Raw genomic sequence first — 20,353 nt, 5'->3', positions numbered from 1 at the left:
TTAAACAAATAAAGAAAACACAGAATTTTTCTTTATTTCCCTCACACCAGCCTTGGTGAATAGGACAATGTGTAGGAAACACCACCCAGACCTGCCACCAAGAATAAAACTCTCTTTCCTTTTTGTCGATCTTAGCATGAGATCATGATTAACACGGACTCTGAAGCTGGGGCCCCTCGTGACCCTCGTCGAGTCCTGGAATCAAAAGCGACTTGGCAGAGTCGTCTTTTCCAAAACAGTCTGACTCTACTTGATGGCATCAGACAAATGGGTCTTAGGCTCAAGTTTATGTTTAAATATCTCTGGCAACAATGTATTCAAGGCCAGAAGATATGGAGTAAAAGATGCACTAGTCCACAACCTCTCCAGCCACTTTAATTTTCAGGTTTGTGTCATATCAGTGTTCCCTCTGTTAAAAAAAGAAAGAAGCCCAAAATGGAGTAACTTGTGCTAAGCCCCAAATCAGCAAACCAAGACTTAATTGCAGTTTCATCCCCTCCCAGGAATGTGACTGCTAACCAATCAATCTGGAATCACCTGGTCAGCACTAGTGAGGTCATCTGCCTGATAACACCCCGCCCCCACCCCGACCCTCCCAATCCACTCTGGTAGAAACTTTCTTTTTTTGCTCCCTTCTGCCTATGAAAGCCTTCCATTTTATACAGCTCCTTGGAGTTCCTTTCTATTTCCTAGATGGGAGGCTGCCCAATTCATGAATCATAAATAAGGCCAATTAGATCTTCAAATGTTCTCAGTTGAATTTTGTTTTTTAACACCTTACGCTGTGTTTTCCCTGGCAGGCCTAGAAGATAACAAACCTTGAGCCATAAATGCTTTTCCTCAAGCATAGAGCGCACAAGGACACCATCCTCCTCAGGACTGGCCCTGGCAAAATGGAGGCCTGCCCCTCCAGGTCGTCTTGTCCCTGGGCTGTCTCTCTTCCCTCCCCATGCACCTGGCTAATCCAGGGCCCTTTGATGCCAAGAAACCTCCCTTCTGGCCCCTCATCAAAAGACAAGTGCTTTGTAACCCAGAATCTTAGGACGTTGTTAAGGAGTGATATGTGGGGGCAGAGCACATTAATCCTGGAAACCAGTCTGGCTGTGTTATGGGAAACAGTGGTCTCCATACTCAGCACTTGTGTGCCCCAAGGCTCCTAAAAAGCAGTGACTCAACACCAGGCCCAGGCTAAGATTCCCAAGTCAATCAATGATTCTAGTCTACAACTCTCTTCCCAGATCCAGACATCACCATGTAGACATCCCAAGGGTTTCTTATAGACAGTATTTCTCATTGGTATTTTACTGCTGATGACTAAAATGTTTATTGTCTTTAGATCTTGATAGGAAAAATTCTGATAAAGCCCATATCCATATCTTGCTTGCACATTTGCTAAAACATCTCTCATGGGCACCAGAAGTAAAGCCTAGCCCCTGAGTCCGTGGAGCTCACATCCTAGAGAGGCCACTGTTTGAACAACAAACTATGGTTCTGTAACTAGAACTATATTGTGTGTGTGCTGTCTCTCTAACCACTCCACTAACCGGTGTCCAAATTGTGCAGGACCTCCTCTATTCAGTAACTATTGGCTATCGAACAATAATCCAGCATTATACTAGGCATCAGGGTGGAGAAGGGGTTTGTTGTCACAGGGGGATAGAGGATATAACCAGGGAATGACAGCTCAGTGTGGAAACAGGAAGTGCCTGGGAACAAACAGGAAGTGCCTGGGCTCACAAAGTCAGAGCTGGGTTCTGCTTGCTGTGTGGGGACAAGTTTTGCTGGGTTGCTGACACTTAGCTACAATTCTAGGACTCAGCAGGATTTGCCAGGTGGACAAAGGAGAAAGTGTTTCTATGCAGAGACAGCAGCAGGGATGGGGAGCGGGACCCGGTGTGGTTGAGGTTGGGTGCAGGAGCTGGAAAGGCAGGGAGAGCAGCCAGGGGTGTGTGGCCTCAACGCTGTGGAAAGACAGTTGGGAGAGACCCCACGGGCAGCAGGAGGCACATAGCAGCCAAGTGCTGGAGGCCGTGAGAAGAGAGATGAGAGAGAGAGATTTAGGGAGGAAAAATAAATGACGACTGATTAGCTATGGGGCCAAAGGTTAAACAAGGAATTTAAGAAAAGTGTAGCAATGAGAATTATCCCATAACAATCTAACAGAAAACAAACAAACTAGAAACTAAACCCAAATGCTGAGCAGCCTGGAGACTTTTCATATAGGAGCAAATACCCAAGGGCAGCTCTACCAGTCCCGAGCTCATCAGTATCTTAGAGCACATACAATGATTTTTGTACACAAAATAACTAGAAATCATAAAAGGGACTCTTTTAGGAAGCAAGTAAAAAATAAGATGTTTTAGAAAGTTTCATCCAAAATGATTAAAAGAGAGAAAAAAATTGAGAATGGGATAATTTCTACTTTTCTTCTTCATTTCCCCAATTTTCTGTAATGCATGTATTTTAAAAAATATTTTTTAGGCATTTGATGCACATAAAAACACATATGTGATACATGAGTCACCAATAAAGATTTCCTTCCTTAATCCATTCCTGGTCCATCCCCGTCACACCAAAGGTAACAACTATTCCAGATTTTGTCTCATTTCCTTGCTTTTAATGTTTATCACAACACACACACACACACACACACACACACACACACACACATGCATCTCTAAATTTTTTAATCTCTCTTTTGTATTTCATTATTTTTCTGCTCTTATCTTTATCTCTGTTTTTCTTATTTTGGGTTTATTTGTTGTTTTTTGTTCTGTTTTTGTTTTTCTAATTCTCCATTCCAAATAGCCAGAAGTGGAAGTCTTCATGTGTATCATTTATTTATGCTCAGAAACATATAAAACACTTAAAGGATTTGGTTTTTAATTCAATATTTCTACCATTTGCAAAATGTATCTTTCCACTGTAATTTATCACTTGGAGTTTTAAAGTCCTGAAGCACTATTTTTCAGGTTTTACACTTTGAAGCTTATATGTAATTGTATTTATACATAATTCTGAGTCTTTCTTGACTATATTTGATCCAGTAATTGTAGCAAGTAGCAAAATGTACTTTCCTAATCAAGATAAAATACAATTTAATTACTAATCAAACCAGTTAGTAGCCAAGGAAAGATCTTACAAGCTCCTATTCTATGAAAGCAAATAAACTTTACAATTGTAAAGTAACTTAATAATTGTTTATCTGAAAAGAAACACATGGGTGTACTTGAAGTTTCTTTGATGATTAAAGAGTCAAACTCTTTTGACATGTTAGAAAACAATGTTAATTCAGTTGACCCAATAATCCTTACAAATAGGAAAGCAGTTGGATTAAATGGAATATTTCCATCATTCAAACCAGATGATGATGATAATCTGGTAATAATTACTTGAAAACAGGACTTAGCATAACATATCTTTTTTTTTACATACTTTTAAGAAACAAAAAATTCTAATATATAGGATGGAAAGGAAGTACCACTTGCACATGTTGCAACTTAACCACGTCAATGAGATTAAACAGAAGGTCACGAAGTTTCTAACATCAGAAACTATAAAAAAGCGAGCAATAGCCAACAAAGTTTTAAATGGTTTATTTTGATTAACTAAACTAATAAATTTTCTGACAGCTGATTCTGGGGTTAAATCCACTGTAAAATAAACTCCCTTAAATATCTGATGGATTGCAGGGCTAGTCTGTGGCTCTGAGAGTAAGCTGTCATCAGAACAGGATCAGATGGAGCAGCTACCAGAGCAGAGGGAAAGAAACACACAGGGAGAAACATAAATTCTGCTTGCCACACAGATCTTTGGTGAACCCCAGACTCTGTGGCACCTTCAGGGGAATCAATCTAAATTAAGACAACCTACCTTTGGTGACCATGCCATCCAAGGTTTGAGCCTTTGCTCTTCTTGGAGAAGAATATTATCACAAAACATCTGGAAGGACATTCCTGGTCATTTCCTATTTATTCAGGTCCTGGGAAACCTAGAAGAAACACAGCAAGGCCAGTGCTTAAAATCATCAGAACCTACGAGACATGTATGTTGGGGGTTCCAGCAAGACCAAGAATGGCTAAATGGGATTTGCCGTGAATAATTTTAAGAGCTCCTGGTTCTAGAACTGCTATGCTCAATGTTGTCTGGAGGTCTTATTGAAAAGTCTCTGCCAATCATAATGCACAAGAAAAAACAGTGTTAAATTCCACCGGGTAAAAGCAAAATAGACATTCACTGTAGCATCTATTTGACCAATACTTACTGTCTTCTATATGCAAATTCTGTACTGGGCATAAAGATTCACCATGGAGCAAGGAGATGTTACTTCTGGATCATGGAATTCATGTCAAAGGAGAGAAAACATTAAACAAGGAGTTACAGTGCCAGGTTAAAGTAATAACTAGGACACACTCATCCAACTCAATGACTGACAGAGACAGTAGAGTGCTTAACAAACATCAGCCCAGAAGGAGAAGGAAGTGTCACAGGAAAGGCCTGACTTAGTCTGGGAGCCAAGGAGGACTTTCGCTGAGATCTGCAGGATGAACGCACAGTGACCACAGTCAAACGTGTGGGGATAAACTAACTCTATCTGTTACTTCAAACTACTTGGACGTGTGTGGAGAAAACTCACCTGGGCACTGTGATGTATTTACTGGACACATTTTATTTTAATTGTGGTAAAATACCCATAATGTTTACCATCTTAACCATTTGTAAGTTTGACGGCATTAAGTAGATTCACATTGTTGTGTAGTTATCACCACCATCCAGCTCCAGACATTTTTCATCTTCCCAAACTGAAACTCTGTCCCCATTAGACATTAACTCCCCATCTCTCCATTCCCCAATTCCTGGCAACCACCATTAACTTTCTGTCTCAATGAATTTGACTACTCTACATACCTCATATAAGTGGAATAACAGTGTTTGTCTTTCTGTGACTGGCTTATTTCACTCACATAACGTTCTCAAGGTTCATCCATGTTGCCACAAATATCAGAATTTCCTTCCTTTTTAAGGTTGAATAATATTCCATTGTATGTATATTCCACATTTTGTTTATCCACTCATCAATCATTGGACACTTGCATTGCTTCCATTTTTGGCTGCCGCAGGTGATGGTGCTATGAACATGGGTGTACAAATATCTCTTCAAGACACTGCCTTCAATTCTCTTAGATACATACCCGTAAGTGGAATTGCTGAATCATACGCTACTTCTATTTTTAAGTTTTTGAGGACCCACCATACTGTTTCCCACAGTGCACCAAAAGTACAGAAGGGTTCCAGTTTCTAGATGTATGACTGAGGCGATGGCCTTTCCATCTAATACCCCACCAGCCTTGGACAGAATCACTGATACAAATCACGAAACACACTCCACAAAAGACAGAGACCTTTATTTTAAAAAAAAAAAATAGATCATAATTTTTCTTCAGTTTCCTATGCATACCCAGGGAAGCCACAGACACATTCATTCTAATTTTATTTTATAGTATTTGTTTTGTAAATATGTGTTTTACAATGATCCTTGTGCAAAAACCATTTGGCCTCAGCACCAACAATCATACATAACTAAGATGTTGTGTGTCTCTGGTCTGGGAGGCTGCTCCCACCCTGAGAAGGATTCCCCATGGAACCATGGCCCATGTCCTCGGCTGGGATCCTTAAACTCAGACTTAACCAGGAGACATTCCCAATGCTCCACCCACTCCCACAAGCTCTCTGCTAAGGGCCCTTATCAACATGAGTTAGTACAAAATGCACAAAAATGCTTTCTCACAGCCGACACCTTAGGTCACTTGTTTCTTTTAGACGTGGTAGGTTGGGAGGCAAGGAAAGGGTCCAGGCCTGGGTCTTCAAAGGAAACCAGCTCCTAAGGATTTCAGGGGACTCCTCCAAAGCCAAGCCTGCTGTTTTTAATTTTCCTAAGTAGGAAATGACCTCCCAAAGTCTGACACTGACACATCATTATCTCAGCTGAAACATCTTAAAATAATGGTTTCTCTGTTCTTGGGACAAAAGAGTGCTGTTCCCTGGGAAGTGCAGCAGGGGGAGTAATGAACTTAATGGGAGAACAAAGGGAAACTCACAAGAGGAGATTCCTCCTCCCTGCCTTTAAATTTGGCCCTGGGGACTTGGCCAGTTTCAGCTGGGGGAGAGATTCTTTCCGAGGCATCCCAGAGAAGGAGGGATTGATAAAGGCCAAGTGTCCCTAATGACATGGAGCCCCATCAAACCAATTAAACTGGGTTCTCTTTTTTTTAACATTTTTACTAAAATATAGCTAACATACATTATATTAGTTTCAGTTGTACAGTTATTCAATATTTATGTACCTAAAGAAGTGATCACCATGATAAATCCAGCAACCATCTGACACCGTACCTGCTGTCACAATATTACTGACTATATTCCCCATGCTGTACATGACATCCCCGTGACTTACTTGTCTTATAACTGGAAATTTGAATCTTGCATTCATATTTCCCCTTCCCTTTTTAATTTTTCATTTATAGTTGACATTCAACATTATGTTACATTAATTTCTGGCATACAGTACAGTGGCTAGACATCCACACAATCTAAGACGTGATGCCCCTGACTAGTCTAGCACCCACCTGGCAGTACCCGCAGCCATTGCTATACTATTGAGTATATTCCCCATGCTTCACTTCACATCCCCAGGACCACTTGCAACCACCAACTTGTACTTCTTAATCCCTTCACCTTTTTCACCCTGTCCCCCAAGCCCCCTCCCATCTATCACCCCAATAAATCTAGTACCCATCTGACACCACACATAGTTATTACAACATCACTGACCATATTCCTTATGCTATACCCTACATCCCTGTGACTACTCTGCAACAACCAATCTGTACTTCCCAATCCCTTCCCCTTTTCCATCCATTCCCAACCTACCTTCCTTCTGGCCACCATTAAGATGTTCTCTGTATGTATGAGTTTGTTTCTGTTCCATCTGTTTGTCTATCTTGTTCTCTAGACTCCACACATAAGCAAAATCACACTACATCTGTCTTTCACTGTCTAAGGTACTTCATTCAGCACATACCCTCCATGTCCACCCAGGCCACCACAGATGGCAAGAACCCATTCCCTTCCATGGCTGAGCAATATTCCGTTGTATATATGTACCACGTCCTCCTTATCCATTCTTCCATTGATGGACACCCAGGCTGCCTCCCCACCTGGGCCATTGTAAACAATGCTGCAATGAACATATGGATGCACACGTCCTCTCAAAGTAGAGTTTGGGTTTCTTCGGGATAAATACCCTGAAATGGGATTACTGGGTCCTTCTTTGTCACTTGTTATAGCATTTGTTTTAAAGTCTATTTTGTCTGGTATAAGTATTGCTACCAAAGCTTCCTTTTTTTTAAATTTCCATTTTTATGAAATATCTTTTTCCCATCCTTTAACTTGCAGTCTATGTATATCTTTTGATCTAAAGTCTCTTGTAGGCAGCCTATGTAAAGGTCTTGTTTTCTTATCCATTCAGCCACCCTATCTTTTGATTGGAACATTTAATCCATTTCCATTGAAAGTAATTATTGATAGATATGTAGTTATTGCCATTTTATTATTCATATATTTGATTTCTTTCTTTTTTTTTTTTCTTTTTGTCTTAAATAAGTTCCTCTAACATTCCTTGTAATACTGGTTCAGTGGTGATGAACTCCTTTAGTTTTTTCTTGACTGGGAAGCTCTTTATCTGTCCTTGGATTCTAAGTGATAGCTTTGCTGGGTAGAGTAATCTTGGTTGTAGGGCCTTGCTTTTTATCATGCTGAATATTTTGTGCCAGTCCCTTCTGGCCTGCAAAGTTTCTGTTGAGAAATCAGCTGACAGAGTTATGGGATCTCCCTCGTAGGTAACCAACTGCTTTTCTCTTACTGCTTTTAAGATTCTTTTTGTCTTTAACCTTTGGAGTTCTAATTATGATGCGTCTTGGTGTGGGCTTGGTTGGGTTCATCTTGTTTGGGACTCTCTGTGCTTCCTGGGCTTGTATGTCTATTTCCTTCACCAGGTTAGCGAAGTTTTCAGTCATTTTTTTTTTTTTAAGTTTTTAATCCCTTGCTCTCTCTTCTCCTTCTGGTACTCCTATGATGTGAATGTTGGTATGCTTGGTGTTGTCCTAGAGGTCCCTTAAACTCTCCTCATTTGGGATTCCTTTTTCCTTTTGCTGTCCTGATGGGGTGTTTTATTCCTAGCTTAGCTTCTAAATTGCTGATTCGATCTTCTGCTTCATCTAGTCTACTCTTGGTTTCCTCTAATGTATTCTTCATCTCAGTTATTGTAGTCTTTATTTCTGACTGGTTCTTTTGTATGTTTTCTATCTCCATTTTCATGTTTCCTTTCTCTTGGTTAAGTTCTCCCTGAGATCATTAGGCATTATTATAACCTGTGTTTGGAACTCTGTGTCTGGTAGATTGCTTGTCTCCATTTTGTTTAGTTCTTTTTCTGGAGCTTCATCATGTTCTTTTATTTGGGACACGTTTCTTTGTCTCCCCATTTTGGCTGCCTCCCTGTTTTTGTTTCTATGTAGGGCTGCTATGCCTCCCAGTCTTAGTAGAGTGGACTTATGTAGAAGTTGCCCTGTGGGACCCAGTGGTGTAGTCTCCCTGGTCACCACACCAGGTGCTCCAGGCATGTCACTTGTGTGGGTTGTATGTGGCCTCCTATTGTAGTCGAGACTTGATTGCTGTTTGTGCATCAATGGGAGTGACTGACCCTCAGGCTGAGAGGTTGTGAGGACTGGCTGTGACTACAGTGGAGGAGCTGTTGTGGAGGGGCTGACCCTACAGAGCAGGATTTACTTTAGCAGGGCTCCGGTGCCTGCCCAGTCTGCCCTTTGAGTGTGTTGTCCTTGGACGTGGCTGGGTAATGCTCTGGCCCAATCTGAAGCCTGCCACTGGGACTGCCAGTCCTGGGATCTCCTGGGATGGGACCTGCTGTAGGCCAAGTTCAGCTGCAGTCTGTGCCCTGCCCAGGGCCACCTGGCATGAGCCACAAAACAATCCAGAGATGGTTGTCACTTGTGCTGTGCTTGGAGGTGCCTTGAGAGGCCAAGCCACAAACCAAGGCCAGCTGTCACTAGTGCCAGGCTCAGGGCTGCTCAGCCAGAGGTACGGGGCACACTGAAGCCAGATGCTGCTGGTTTGGGTTTCATGATCCTTTGAGAGAGTTTAGGAAAGTTTGCAGCATGAGCCAAGGCAGGCTGTTTATATGAAAAAGCCACTTGAAGGGGATTGGGTGTGCCTGCTTGGGCGTGGTCTCAGGGAATTACTAGGGCGGGGCAGACAAAAGGTGATAGCTAGTTTGATGGAGACTCAGATATGGCAACTGCCTGTGTCTGCACACTAGGAGTTGAGAGGTCTCAACAAAGAAAGAATGGCTTCTGCCAGCTCCTCCATCCAGGAGAAAGCTGCCCCTCCACCCCACACCCTGAAGCCAGATAATTCAGCTTTGCCCCATATGTCCCTGGCACCTTTTGAGCTGCTGCCCCAGCACTGGAGCTCAGAGCGAGTAAGTCCATGCACTGTCTCGTTAAGAGGAGCACCTGGGACTGCAGCTGCCCTGGGTCTCACTCAGCCACAATCTCGGCTGGTTTTCACAGCCAGAAATTATGGGAACTCTTCTCCCTAGCACTGAAACCCTGGGCTGGGACCCCTTGCTCCTGGGATGGGGGAACCTCCACAGCTGAAATATCCCTCCCAATTTTTAATGGTCACACACGGATGTAGAACCAGCCTGTTTCGCGTCTCCACCCTTCCTACCGGTCTCAAGGTGGCTTCTTCTGTAGGTCAGTAGTTGTAGAGTTTTGGTTCCGCTAGACTTCAGGCGAGTCTCAATGATGGCTGTTCTGTGGTTTAGTTGTAACTGATGTGGCCCTGAGCAGAGGTGAGCACAGCATTTACCTATCTATCCGCCATCTTACCGGAAATCTAAAAAGGGTTCTTAAAAGGAACAAGCTAGGCAAATCACTGTGCTGTGGTGAGTAAGAGAGTAGAAGATAAAGAGGTGAGACTGTGTCAGAGAGAGTTAGGAAGTCCTGAGAGGGAAACCTGAGTTGTCTTTACTGCTGTACTTTGTCTACAACCACAGTCATTTCCTGAGGCAGTAGAGAGGATTAGTTAAAGCAGAGATAGTGTGAGGGTTAGAGAGATTTTTCCATTAACTAGCTATGTGATGTACATTGTAAGACTTTCGTTATATTCTTCAAATTATTCTTCAAAATGTGTTACAAATTAATTCCACAAACATACTACCAGAGAGTACCACTTTTCCATATCCTCATTGCTACACACAGTTCTCTCTCTGTCACACACACACACATACACACCAGTGCACGCACACACACCAGTGCACACATGCACACCACTCTCACACAAGGTTTTGCAAAGTTGATCAAAAGAAGTTGATTAAAAGAGACTATCTTATGGCTATTTTTTCTGCATTTCTTTGAGTATAATGAGGTTGAACTTGTTTTCATGTTTATTGGCAATTTTCTTTTTATTATGAAGTAATTATTTTTGTCCTTAGCCCTTATTCCTTGATATCCTACTTTTCCTTATTAATAAATAAAAGCCTTTTTTATATATTAATGGTAATAACCCTTTGACTGGCATGTAATCCTCAAATTGTTTCTTGGAATTGGTCATTGGCCTTTTAGTTTTTTTTATTTGGTACTTTACAAATATAGAATTTAAAAAAAAAATTTAAGTGGGCAAATCTATGTGTTTTTCTTTACAGTTTATTATTGGTATTATGTTTAGAAGATCTTGCCCAAACCCACATTATATAACTATTGACCTATATCATCTTCTAGTATTTCAAATAGTTTTATTTTCCACCTTTAAATAATTCAACCAGAATGTATTTGATACAAACTGGAGGGTGTTGGTGGCATTCTCCCCTTCTAGGAAGTATTCAGAAGTATCTCTATGCTTGAGGAGTGACTTTGGTGTGATTAAATTCAAAGGTCTTGGGTTTTGATCAAGTATCTCTGAATATCACCAAAATAATGCATCCTCATGTGTCTCTGCCCCCACGGCCTCGCTTCCCTCTTCCCATGCTCCCAGCTTCCTCAATTCCATTCCCAAGTCCTCCTCTGCTTTCTGTGGGACTCAGGCAATGCCTGAAGCCCAGGGTAAAACAAATGGAAGTTAAATATCAAATACTACCCTTCGACATATGCACATTGCATCTCCTGTGTCTGATTTTCTCATCTTTCATCTTTTTACTCATCATTTTCATCTTTGCCACTTTTCTCTGAATTCTGGAAGAATCTCTCAGGTTCATCTTCTAATTCACCAGTTTTGTTTTCTGTAATACATAGTCAATCTACTCTGTTGCCTCTGCTTTTCCAGATCTTTTTTTACTAACAGTAATATATCTATTAATAAATGTTTTCCTTTTTCATGACTTCATTGTCTTCTAGAAACTTGGAGAGAACATGAAATAGACATTTTCTTAAGTTTTTTCCCTTTTAGTCAGGGGAACTCTTTTAAAAGGAAGCATGATCCATGTTATCGCAAGTTTGTCCCTTTGTCTTGAGCTCCTAAATCTTTTTAATGTTTGATTATATTTTCTCTGCTCATTTCTTGTTCACAAATGAAAGCTACATTTTTTTCCCCTCCAGAATTAGTAGATGAGACAGGTTCCTGCAGAGTATTTCTTGCTATTACATAGAAAGGCCACCACTATAGACACACAGAGAGAGAATCTGTGGGTCACTCTTCCAAGTTTTTGGACTTGCCATCCATCTCTGGCCAGACTTTGCTCATTTGCTCACAATGAGATGCAAATGTCCTGCCAACGAGAGTCTGACATTGGTCAAAGGACTTCACCCACTTGTTTTCTCCTGATTCAATGTGATTCCCAAATAGTTTCTTAACACCATTTGCATTGCTTTCAGCCTTCTGCATGGGGATTGGAAAGTTATAAGACTGAGCAGGTGTGGGTCCCTGAGCTGTCATTCCCATTGGAGGCAGACAAATAGAATAGGGTTGACATTTGGAAATTTGGGGAGGATTCCACTCCAGCAATTGAAAGTTAAGAAGGCACAAGCTTGATAAAGAAATTCACTCACAGTCTCCCTGGGGTTTAATGTCAATAAATCTTACTGAACAAGAACAGAGCCTTAAAGGAAGACAACACTCTCTCCCTAAATAGATTGGGGAAGGGTGTTGCAACCAGAAGCCAGAAAGGTCCCTCAGAAAAGAACATCAAATAAAAGAAGTTACATGTATTATTAATCAATAGATAAAAAAGAATTATATGCCCATTCAGTAACTGTGGTATAAATGTATTCATATTCTCTACTTGAAAAAAAAAGGCAAATTATTACTCAATTAGTTAACTGAAATTAGCCCCAGTGTGGGGGGGTATCCATTCAAATCTTTGTGTCCCATCAGCCTGGGTGACTTTATTTCCTTCTGAAATTACTTCAGTCATTTATTTGTTGTTAGTCTATATCCCCCAACCAGAATTTAAGTTCTATACGAGCAAGAGATCTTGCCCATCTTCTTCTCTAACTGGATCTCTAGTACCTAGCCCTGTGTCTGGCACACAACACATGGTCGATTGATGACTGCTAAATGAATTAATGGTGGCTGTTTGGATTGATGGATTGATCAACGGATGGAAGCAGGTATGAGATATCTTGAGGCATAGTATCCCTTGATTTTGGCCTTTGTTTACCCAAGATAAAATAAAAGTATGGGGGTGGGAGGAGGGAGAGTCTGGTTGTGCAGCCTGACAATGATGATTAATCCTGTAATGATTCCACAATACCCAGGCAAGAGCATTTTTCACTGGCCCCGTCAGGAGACCGCCATTTATTAGTCTCAGATGGGTCATCAATTCATTTACTGTATGTCCTTGATGTTGACTTTTTGTCATTAGCAAGGGTGCCGTTTTCCTTTAACACATCATTAGTGTCTCCACATCCTTCTATGCAGGGGCTCTCACAGAGGCACTGGCAGAAAATATGCTATTTTAACTAAATTAACAAGGATTTCTGTACCAAAAGTTGGAATTACCCAGCCCTTTCCCACAGATAGGGGTGGTCTACTATTGCACAACTGTCCTTTAGAACAAAGCCTGCCTAGTATAAGACTTCACATGAGCCTTTGAGGCGGTGGGGGGTAGTCTCATGCGTCCTGAAAGTCCGTCTTTCTCGTCCCAAGAGAGCAGCTTTTGTTTTGGGCCCTGGAACACCAATGGTCTGGTCCAGGCACATTGAGTTGTGTCTCCAGCTTTGAACAATAGCCACACGTGAGGGAGAGCTGGTCCACAGGGACCAGACTAGAAAAGGAAAAATCTTATAGAACCTCCAAATTCCACATGACAGTGGGTTTTAAGTTGTATTTCCCAGATCCCCAGACAACATTTCTCCATGCCTTCGATTTGGGTAGTAGGTTCTTCACCTTGTTTTTCCCCCTGCGACGCCAGCCACAGGGCTGTCCACAGTGGCAGGAGGAAGTGGGGAGAGCCTGTGCCTGTAAGAATGTCAGAGTTTTTCATTGTTCTAGATTGGGATTTCCAGTGCCATTTGAAAGTTTGATCATAAATACTGTTAGGGGTGTAATAGATGAGGTAGGAAGAAACTGTCTCACAATTTCCAATTTTTCAGTATGAATTAAGAAGTTGTATCATTTTGAGATACCATTTTGTTTTTCATGTTTTCATCTTTCAAGAGGACAAACAATTCTGTGACTATTTCTGTCCAAGGCACAACTTCATGGTTTTTTGGGCATTGGGCCCTTGGCAGCAGCTACATGTTTGCATTTTGAGTCATATTTGGGGCAACACTCATGGGCTTCCTCGCCCCCCTCTGTCTGCCAGCCCTCTGCCCTACACAGGTCGTCTCTGTCCACATGGGTCAAACAAGTCTGCATTGTCTATTCCTAACCTATAGTCTTCAACTTGCATTGAATACCTGAAAGATTTGGCTGTGATTTCTAGATCCCTGTAAACCTGGATGGCCAACGTATTTTAATTTTAAATGATCAAACCATAGGCCTTCCAGACGCCACCACCCTGGAGCCGCCCACACCAGCCATGGTCAATGCCACCGTGTTATTTGACACTGCTGTAGACAGAAAGCCCTTGGGCCACGTCTCCTTCGAGCTGTTTGCAGACAAAGTTCCAAAGACAGCAGAAAATTTCCATGCTCTGAGCACTGAGGAGAAAGAATTTGGTTGTAAAGATTTCTGCTTTCACAGACTCATTCTGGGATTTAGGTGCCAGGGTGGTGATTCCACACGCCATACCAGCACAGGAGACAAATCTATCTATGGGGAGAAGTTTGATGATGAGAATTTCATCCTGAGGCATATGGGTCCTGGCATCTTGTCCATGGCAAATGCTGGGCCCAACACAAACGGTTCCCAGTTTTTCATCTGCACTGCCAAGGCTGAGTGGTTGGATGGCAAGCATGTGGTCTTCGGCAAGATGAAAGAGGGCTTATGGCAGCCATGGAATGTTTTTGGTCCAGGAATGGCAAGACGAACAAGAAGATCACCACTGCTGACTGTGGACAACTCTGATAAATGCGATGTTTTACCTTAACCACCAGATCACTCCTTCTGCAGTGGGGAGAGCACCCCTCACCCCCATGTCCTCAGAACGCCTCATAATCTTTGTGCTTTCGCTGCACTTCACTGGGTTCCGTGTTTTCCCTGTCCCCCGCCAAGTTTAGCTGGGCTGCAGAGTTAAGTCTGTGATTATGAAATAATAGCTAAGGAACACACGCACAAAAATAAAATAAATGATCAAACCATAAACATTATATACTTTAAACATGCTTTAGTCCCTCTCTGCATCTGTTTCTTCTCTCTGACTGTTAACTTTGGTGTTAATCTAACCTTGAGTAGAGAACTCACATTAGTTGTGTTGAACAATTAACAGAACATCTTGTAAACTATATTAGAAACTCATGTGTGCTTTTTCCTTGGCACAATTCCTATTATTTGTTCCTTTTGAGCATTATCATGGACTTTTTATAGTTTGAACATATTCCAATTGACTCTAATTGCTGTTTTAACGATGCTGAAATGATCTCAGCTTGGCTATTGTGAACCCTCCATTTTTTGGCCTTTTTGTCGTTTTAACACTATCTTTTATATATATATATATATATATATATATATATATATATGCTTTTTTAACACTATCTTTGACATCTCTGGCAGTTCTTGCTCTTTGGCAAAAACACTTCCTCATACTTTTGCAATTTTGAATTTGTATTGTTCCTAGGTCCCTAGCCATAGCAACCTTTCTTAAAATCTTAACTTTGTTTTAGCAAATTCTGTATGAGAGACTAAAATCTGGGTGCTGCAGAGCACATGAGAAGATCCTGTGGGCTCTGGTAGCAGGCAGAGCAATATCAGAGGCCGCCTCAGCCCCTGAGTGAAACTATAAATACTTTCAAGACTCTTGGCCAAAAGTTCAAATTTGGACCGAGACTAAGATTAGGCCACCAAAGCCTTGCCTCCCACAGGTCAACCACCAAACATTTAAAGAGCTATTTTATAAAGAAGAACAATTCTAGATTGTATTGCTAATACTAATGACCATGATACCAGAGCAGATAAAAACCAAACACTCTGAACAGTTAGACCATCGGGCTGGACAGTACCTTGCAGAGGGTGGTTTATGAGTACCCTCTGCGTGTTTGGGGTCCCAGACGCACACTCCACACACCAGCTGCTGATGGCAACCTTCATCCCAGCCATGACAGCCCTATGCCACACTGGGCTACTCCCACCTCATGGGGAAGCGATTCGCTGCTCCACACACCCACAGCAAAAAGAATCTCCGAAGCTGCCTCAGGCCTGTCTCTCAGGAACCCATTCACTTATTTATACTCAACCCTCCCAGGCCACGGTGGTTGGACAACCCTCCTAGGGGTGTCATGGCCACTAGAGCAACACTGCAGGTCCCCTCTACTTCCGGACCCTCAAATTTGTTTTGGAGGGTCAGCCATCCCACCAACCAGTGCACAGACAGCTGGTTGACCCCTAATATCCACTCTCATCTACTTCTCCAGTAATGGAACTCCAATTTTATATAGGGTCCACCCCACCCACTTCCTGTTCTCTCTAGATACGGAGCCATGTACAGCTTCCAGGAAACGTCCTTAAAGGAAGGCTGCACTCATTGCTGCTCCCCTACCCCCGGTCCCCTGCAATGTGGGTGCATATGATGGGTGAGTGCCAACAGCCATGTGGGACCTGGCGAGGAAAGCCCTGCCCAGCAGAGCAATGAGACAGCGGCCCCTGGGCCCTTCTCTGTGCCACCCCACTAGCTCTGGGCGGGCATCCTTGAACTTCTTGAATACGAGAAAGAAATAAACTTTTATCCAGTTTAAACTCCTGATCTTTTGGAGATTTCCGTTACTCACAGGCAAATTTAACCCAGACTAACAGAGCCCCTTGGGAGGCCATGAGGAGCCCAGGGCCCTTTCTCAAAGACCAGCCCCTAACTTTCCTCTGCGATTCTTGCACTGTCTGCCCAGCCCGGGGCAATTTTGTACCCTCTGTTGAGAGAAGCAAAAGGCCCTTTTCTCCTGTTCTGAATGTCTGCCATACCTAGCTGACAACTGAGGTGCCAAGAACCTGTGTTTTCTGGCTATGCTGTGACAGCTCAGCTTGGGACAAAGGTTGCTGTTCACGTAGCAGCCAGAGTCGGGGTTCAAAGGGAAAATGAGGGGAAAATATACATTCTCAGTGCTTCAGAATGCCATCCTGCCAAATATTCACATCTGTAGCTCCATCCATGAAGAGACAGGATGTGAACTCAGCCCACTGTCAGCAGTGCCCCCTGGGGGTGACACTGGGTGCTGTGGGTGAGTGGGTGGGGGAGTGACCAACTAATTCTCCTTACACAGTTCTTGTAAGTGGTGAGTTTTGAAGTGATTTTCACCTTTTTTGTTTCTTGATGTTTTAAAATTTTAAAAATCAAGAGGAAGGCGTCAGGAAAGGTACAATTTCTGAATAATTGTGGAGAAGTCTCCAGAACTCTGGTTGCTGATAGGTGCTTAATTTTTGCCGTTCTGGGGAGAATGTGTCTCACAGGGTCACCAAAGGGCAGTCCCCTGAAAATTTCCTGCTCAGAGCAACTGAGAAAAGCTTTCAGTCTTCTCTACAGAAGGATGATTTTACTGCTTTTGGCGTTGTGTTAACACATACGGCTACTATTTCCTGGACCTCAGTGGGTAGAGTACAGCATCTCAGTTAAAGACATGGATTTTGGAGAGACACCCCAGGTCCTTCCACTCACTACCTGGTGACCTTGGGCAAAGCAGAATCCCTCTGTGACTCAGGTTTCTTTTCTTTACAATTAGGCACTCTTCAGTATATGGAGGTGTGGTGAGAATTTAATGAGACAGTATCATATAAAATGCTTAGAATAGCACCTGGTACATAGCAAGTTCTGAGTAAATCTGAGCTATTATTATTTTTACAGTTACAACCTTCCATTTCTCAAAACTCCCAGGCAACCAGAGTCTCATAGCTCTTTTAACCAAACAATAAGATTAGTCCAAGCAAGCAGAGGCACCCCACAATGAGAAGTTGAGATTAATCCAGCACCTCCATAAACCAGCTTTGAGGTATATGTAGCTTAAAGGTGCCTGTGATTTTCACAGGTGAGATAAAAAGATAAAATACATAACTACTCGGACAGGAACCTGAAGGGGGATAAATGCCACCCATACGTGCTGAAGAATAGAGTCAACAGTAAGAACAGGCTGCCAGGATGTGCCATGGCTCTGGGAACAGATCTGTGAACACTGCCCACAGTGCATTTAGGATTTCCCTCTGTCCTTCTGCTCAACTCACAGGCCTAGGGCAAGGGACAGGTGGGTAATCAGAAATGCCCGGAATGGAAGTCACCAAAACAGAGACACTCAACTGTAAGAGACCATGCCACTTACAGGTTCCCTGCATTCTTCATCCTTCCTGCTCAGTGTCCAAGCTTGTCATCTGCCCTGTGATCCGGCCCAGAAGGTCTAAATTCAAGGCCCAGCCCCAAGCCTGTCAACACAAAGTCATTTACCGTCACGAAAATTACCCCCACAATATTGAAATGGAGATAATAAAGTCTGCTTCAAAACGGTGTTGCGGTGACCAAATCAGTGCGTACTGAGTGTGTCTCATAAAGGACCTTCTGTCAGATATCTTTTTCATTAAGTCTCTGATTTGCTCCAGTGACATCTCAAAACATCCGACACTCAACCTTCACCTGCAGGGAGGAGGCAGGGGTGGGGTGGACAATAGGACACGTTGCTCTTAGCAACCATGTGCAGGGAGTGAGCTGGTTGGATGCTCAGTCCTTTCTCCAGCTGGAGATCACTGGATCCCCTGTACACTCCAGACGCATGGACCACGTGGCAGGGAGGCTGGGATAGCGCCCCAACAGCCACTCAGACTGAATGCACCTCTGCCCAGGTGGTGCTTACAGCTTTCTGTATTGTTTCAGCATCCTTCCAACCCACTTGGAGGTGGGGGTGAGGAGGACACAGAGGCTCAGAAAGTTGAGGAACTTGCTTCAGGCGATAAGATCAATAGATGATGAAGGAGGCGTGGACACTACACCCAGCTCATACCAGACTCTGGGCTCTTCCAGTGACATGACGCTGCCTCTCCAAGACCACATGGTGTCCTAGGCCACCAGGCTGGAAATAACCACACCCTTCCCTGCCTCCATGCCTGTCCCTCTGCAGGCACTGTCTCTGGACCTCCAGTCCCCTCTGCTCCTACCTGACGCGGCCCCCACCCCATCGCTTGCTTGGCTTTTACTTCTCTTTCTATCTCAGTGATTGGCTCTCAAGGCCCACAGCAAGAAATCTCTAAAGGTTGCCTTCTAGGCATAGAAAGAAATGCTTGGGGCAGGACGGGGGATGGTTTTCAAGATACTCAAACCCCTCCATCTGCATCTAAGATTAGGCCTCCTGCTCCTCCACATCTAACAGTTCGACCTGAATGACCTCACAAACACTCCATTGCTACTGTGAATTCTACGTCAGCATTATTCACTGCACACCCTGTAGCTGTTTCCAGGTTTTTCTGAGAGCCCAAGATGACTGAGGCATACAGCAGGCACTCAGCACGTTTGCTGAGAGAGTAGGACTGACAGCATTGCCACTGCAGGACCTTGTTTCCTGATGCCTGTGTCACCTCCCAGGCTTCCCAAGTGTTTAATGCCATCTGTCCCTGTGACCAACTGATTTCTGTCTTCACTCTGTCTGACATTGCCCTCCACCCCTCACCCACCACTCTATCTGGATTGACAATGGCCCCACTATAGCCACAGTGAGGAAGGCAAGAGGGGCAGGGTGGCCAACATTACCAGGTGACACATTGAACAATATTCGAATACCCTAGTTATACTTTAGAACTCGTCCCCAGGACTAACCGTCCTCCTTCGGAGAGCACAGACACACGCACGTCTTCACTGTTCAGACCAACCGCACTGAGATCCAGTCCGTCGTCTTTGTAAGTGAGTCCTGGCTGCGCTGCCTCCAACAAGAACAGCGCACATCTACTTTGTTCAGACACGTCTAGAGAGCAGAAAGAAAGTCAGATGATTTGTTCTTGTTTTTTATGATGACCCCTGTTTGTTTAAAGCCTTCCTCAGAAGTTTGGCCAAAGGATTCTCAGAAGGATTAGAGACACTTGAAAAAACTGATTAAAAGCCTGCCATTTACATAGAGGCAGACCTTGGAGGTATTGCGGGTTCAGTTCCAGACTACTGCAATAAAGCAAGTATCGCATGAAGCGATTCACATGAATTTTTGGGTTTCCCAGTGGATATAAAATTTATGCTTACACTATACGATAGTCTATTAAGTGTGCAATAGCATATGTCTAAAAAGACAATGTCCATACCTGAATTTCAAAAATACTTTGTGCTAAAAACAACTCACCATCATCTGAAACTCTAGAGAAAATGGCGCCAATAGACGCTCAACGCAGGGTGGCAATAAACCTTCAATGTGTGAAAAAAGCAATGTCTGTGAAACGGGATAAAACAGGTATGCCTGTTTTTCGTATGTAAAGAGTATAATCATTATAATCAGAAGATACAAAGAAGGCCTTTGCTTTGGAGAAGCTGAAGTTTCCCTCCATGCATCCAGATGGGTTTTAATAAAATAGAATTAGGAAGACAGGTGCGCTTTTTTTTTTTTTTTGGCAAGGGCAAAACTTCAGGTTTCCAAGTAGCCCATGTCCATTCTAAAGGAAAACCAAATGCTGCTCAGGACTGAATACCGTGATCTCAATTCTCTGAGGCCATCACTTAGCTTAGCCAATCAGGCCA

The 20,353-nt window shown here is 43.0% G+C and overlaps 1 protein-coding gene and 1 pseudogene across 4 annotated transcripts in view; one reads left to right on the top strand and one right to left on the bottom strand.

Annotated features, from left to right (window-relative positions):
• Window positions 1-3,638: 3,638 nt before the first annotated feature.
• Window positions 3,639-20,353, bottom strand: part of SLC22A1 (solute carrier family 22 member 1) — a 46,345-nt gene continuing 29,630 nt past the window's right edge. For 2 of the 4 annotated variants that reach the window (XR_012496810.1, XR_012496811.1), the window contains exons 12-14: window positions 19,451-19,595; window positions 3,874-3,991; window positions 3,639-3,748 (exon numbers count right to left, since the gene is read on the bottom strand). Coding sequence is in view for 2 of the 4 variants with exons in the window: in XM_074333778.1 (XP_074189879.1) it covers window positions 19,494-19,595 (102 nt within the window). In the remaining 2 variants the exon portion in view is untranslated. Of the gene's footprint in view, window positions 3,749-3,873; window positions 3,992-14,075; window positions 14,326-19,450; window positions 19,596-20,353 lie in introns of those variants that run through there. The other 2 variants (XM_074333778.1, XM_074333777.1) reach the window with 2 other exon arrangements.
• LOC109457070 (peptidyl-prolyl cis-trans isomerase A) lies at window positions 14,093-15,135 on the top strand (annotated as a pseudogene).

The sequence above is a fragment of the Rhinolophus sinicus genome, linkage group LG05 (assembly GCF_036562045.2).
Source record: "Rhinolophus sinicus isolate RSC01 linkage group LG05, ASM3656204v1, whole genome shotgun sequence".
Taxonomy (NCBI): domain Eukaryota; kingdom Metazoa; phylum Chordata; class Mammalia; order Chiroptera; family Rhinolophidae; genus Rhinolophus; species Rhinolophus sinicus.
Note: the sequence above shows the minus strand (reverse complement) of the source record. Positions and strands in the feature narration are given on the sequence as shown.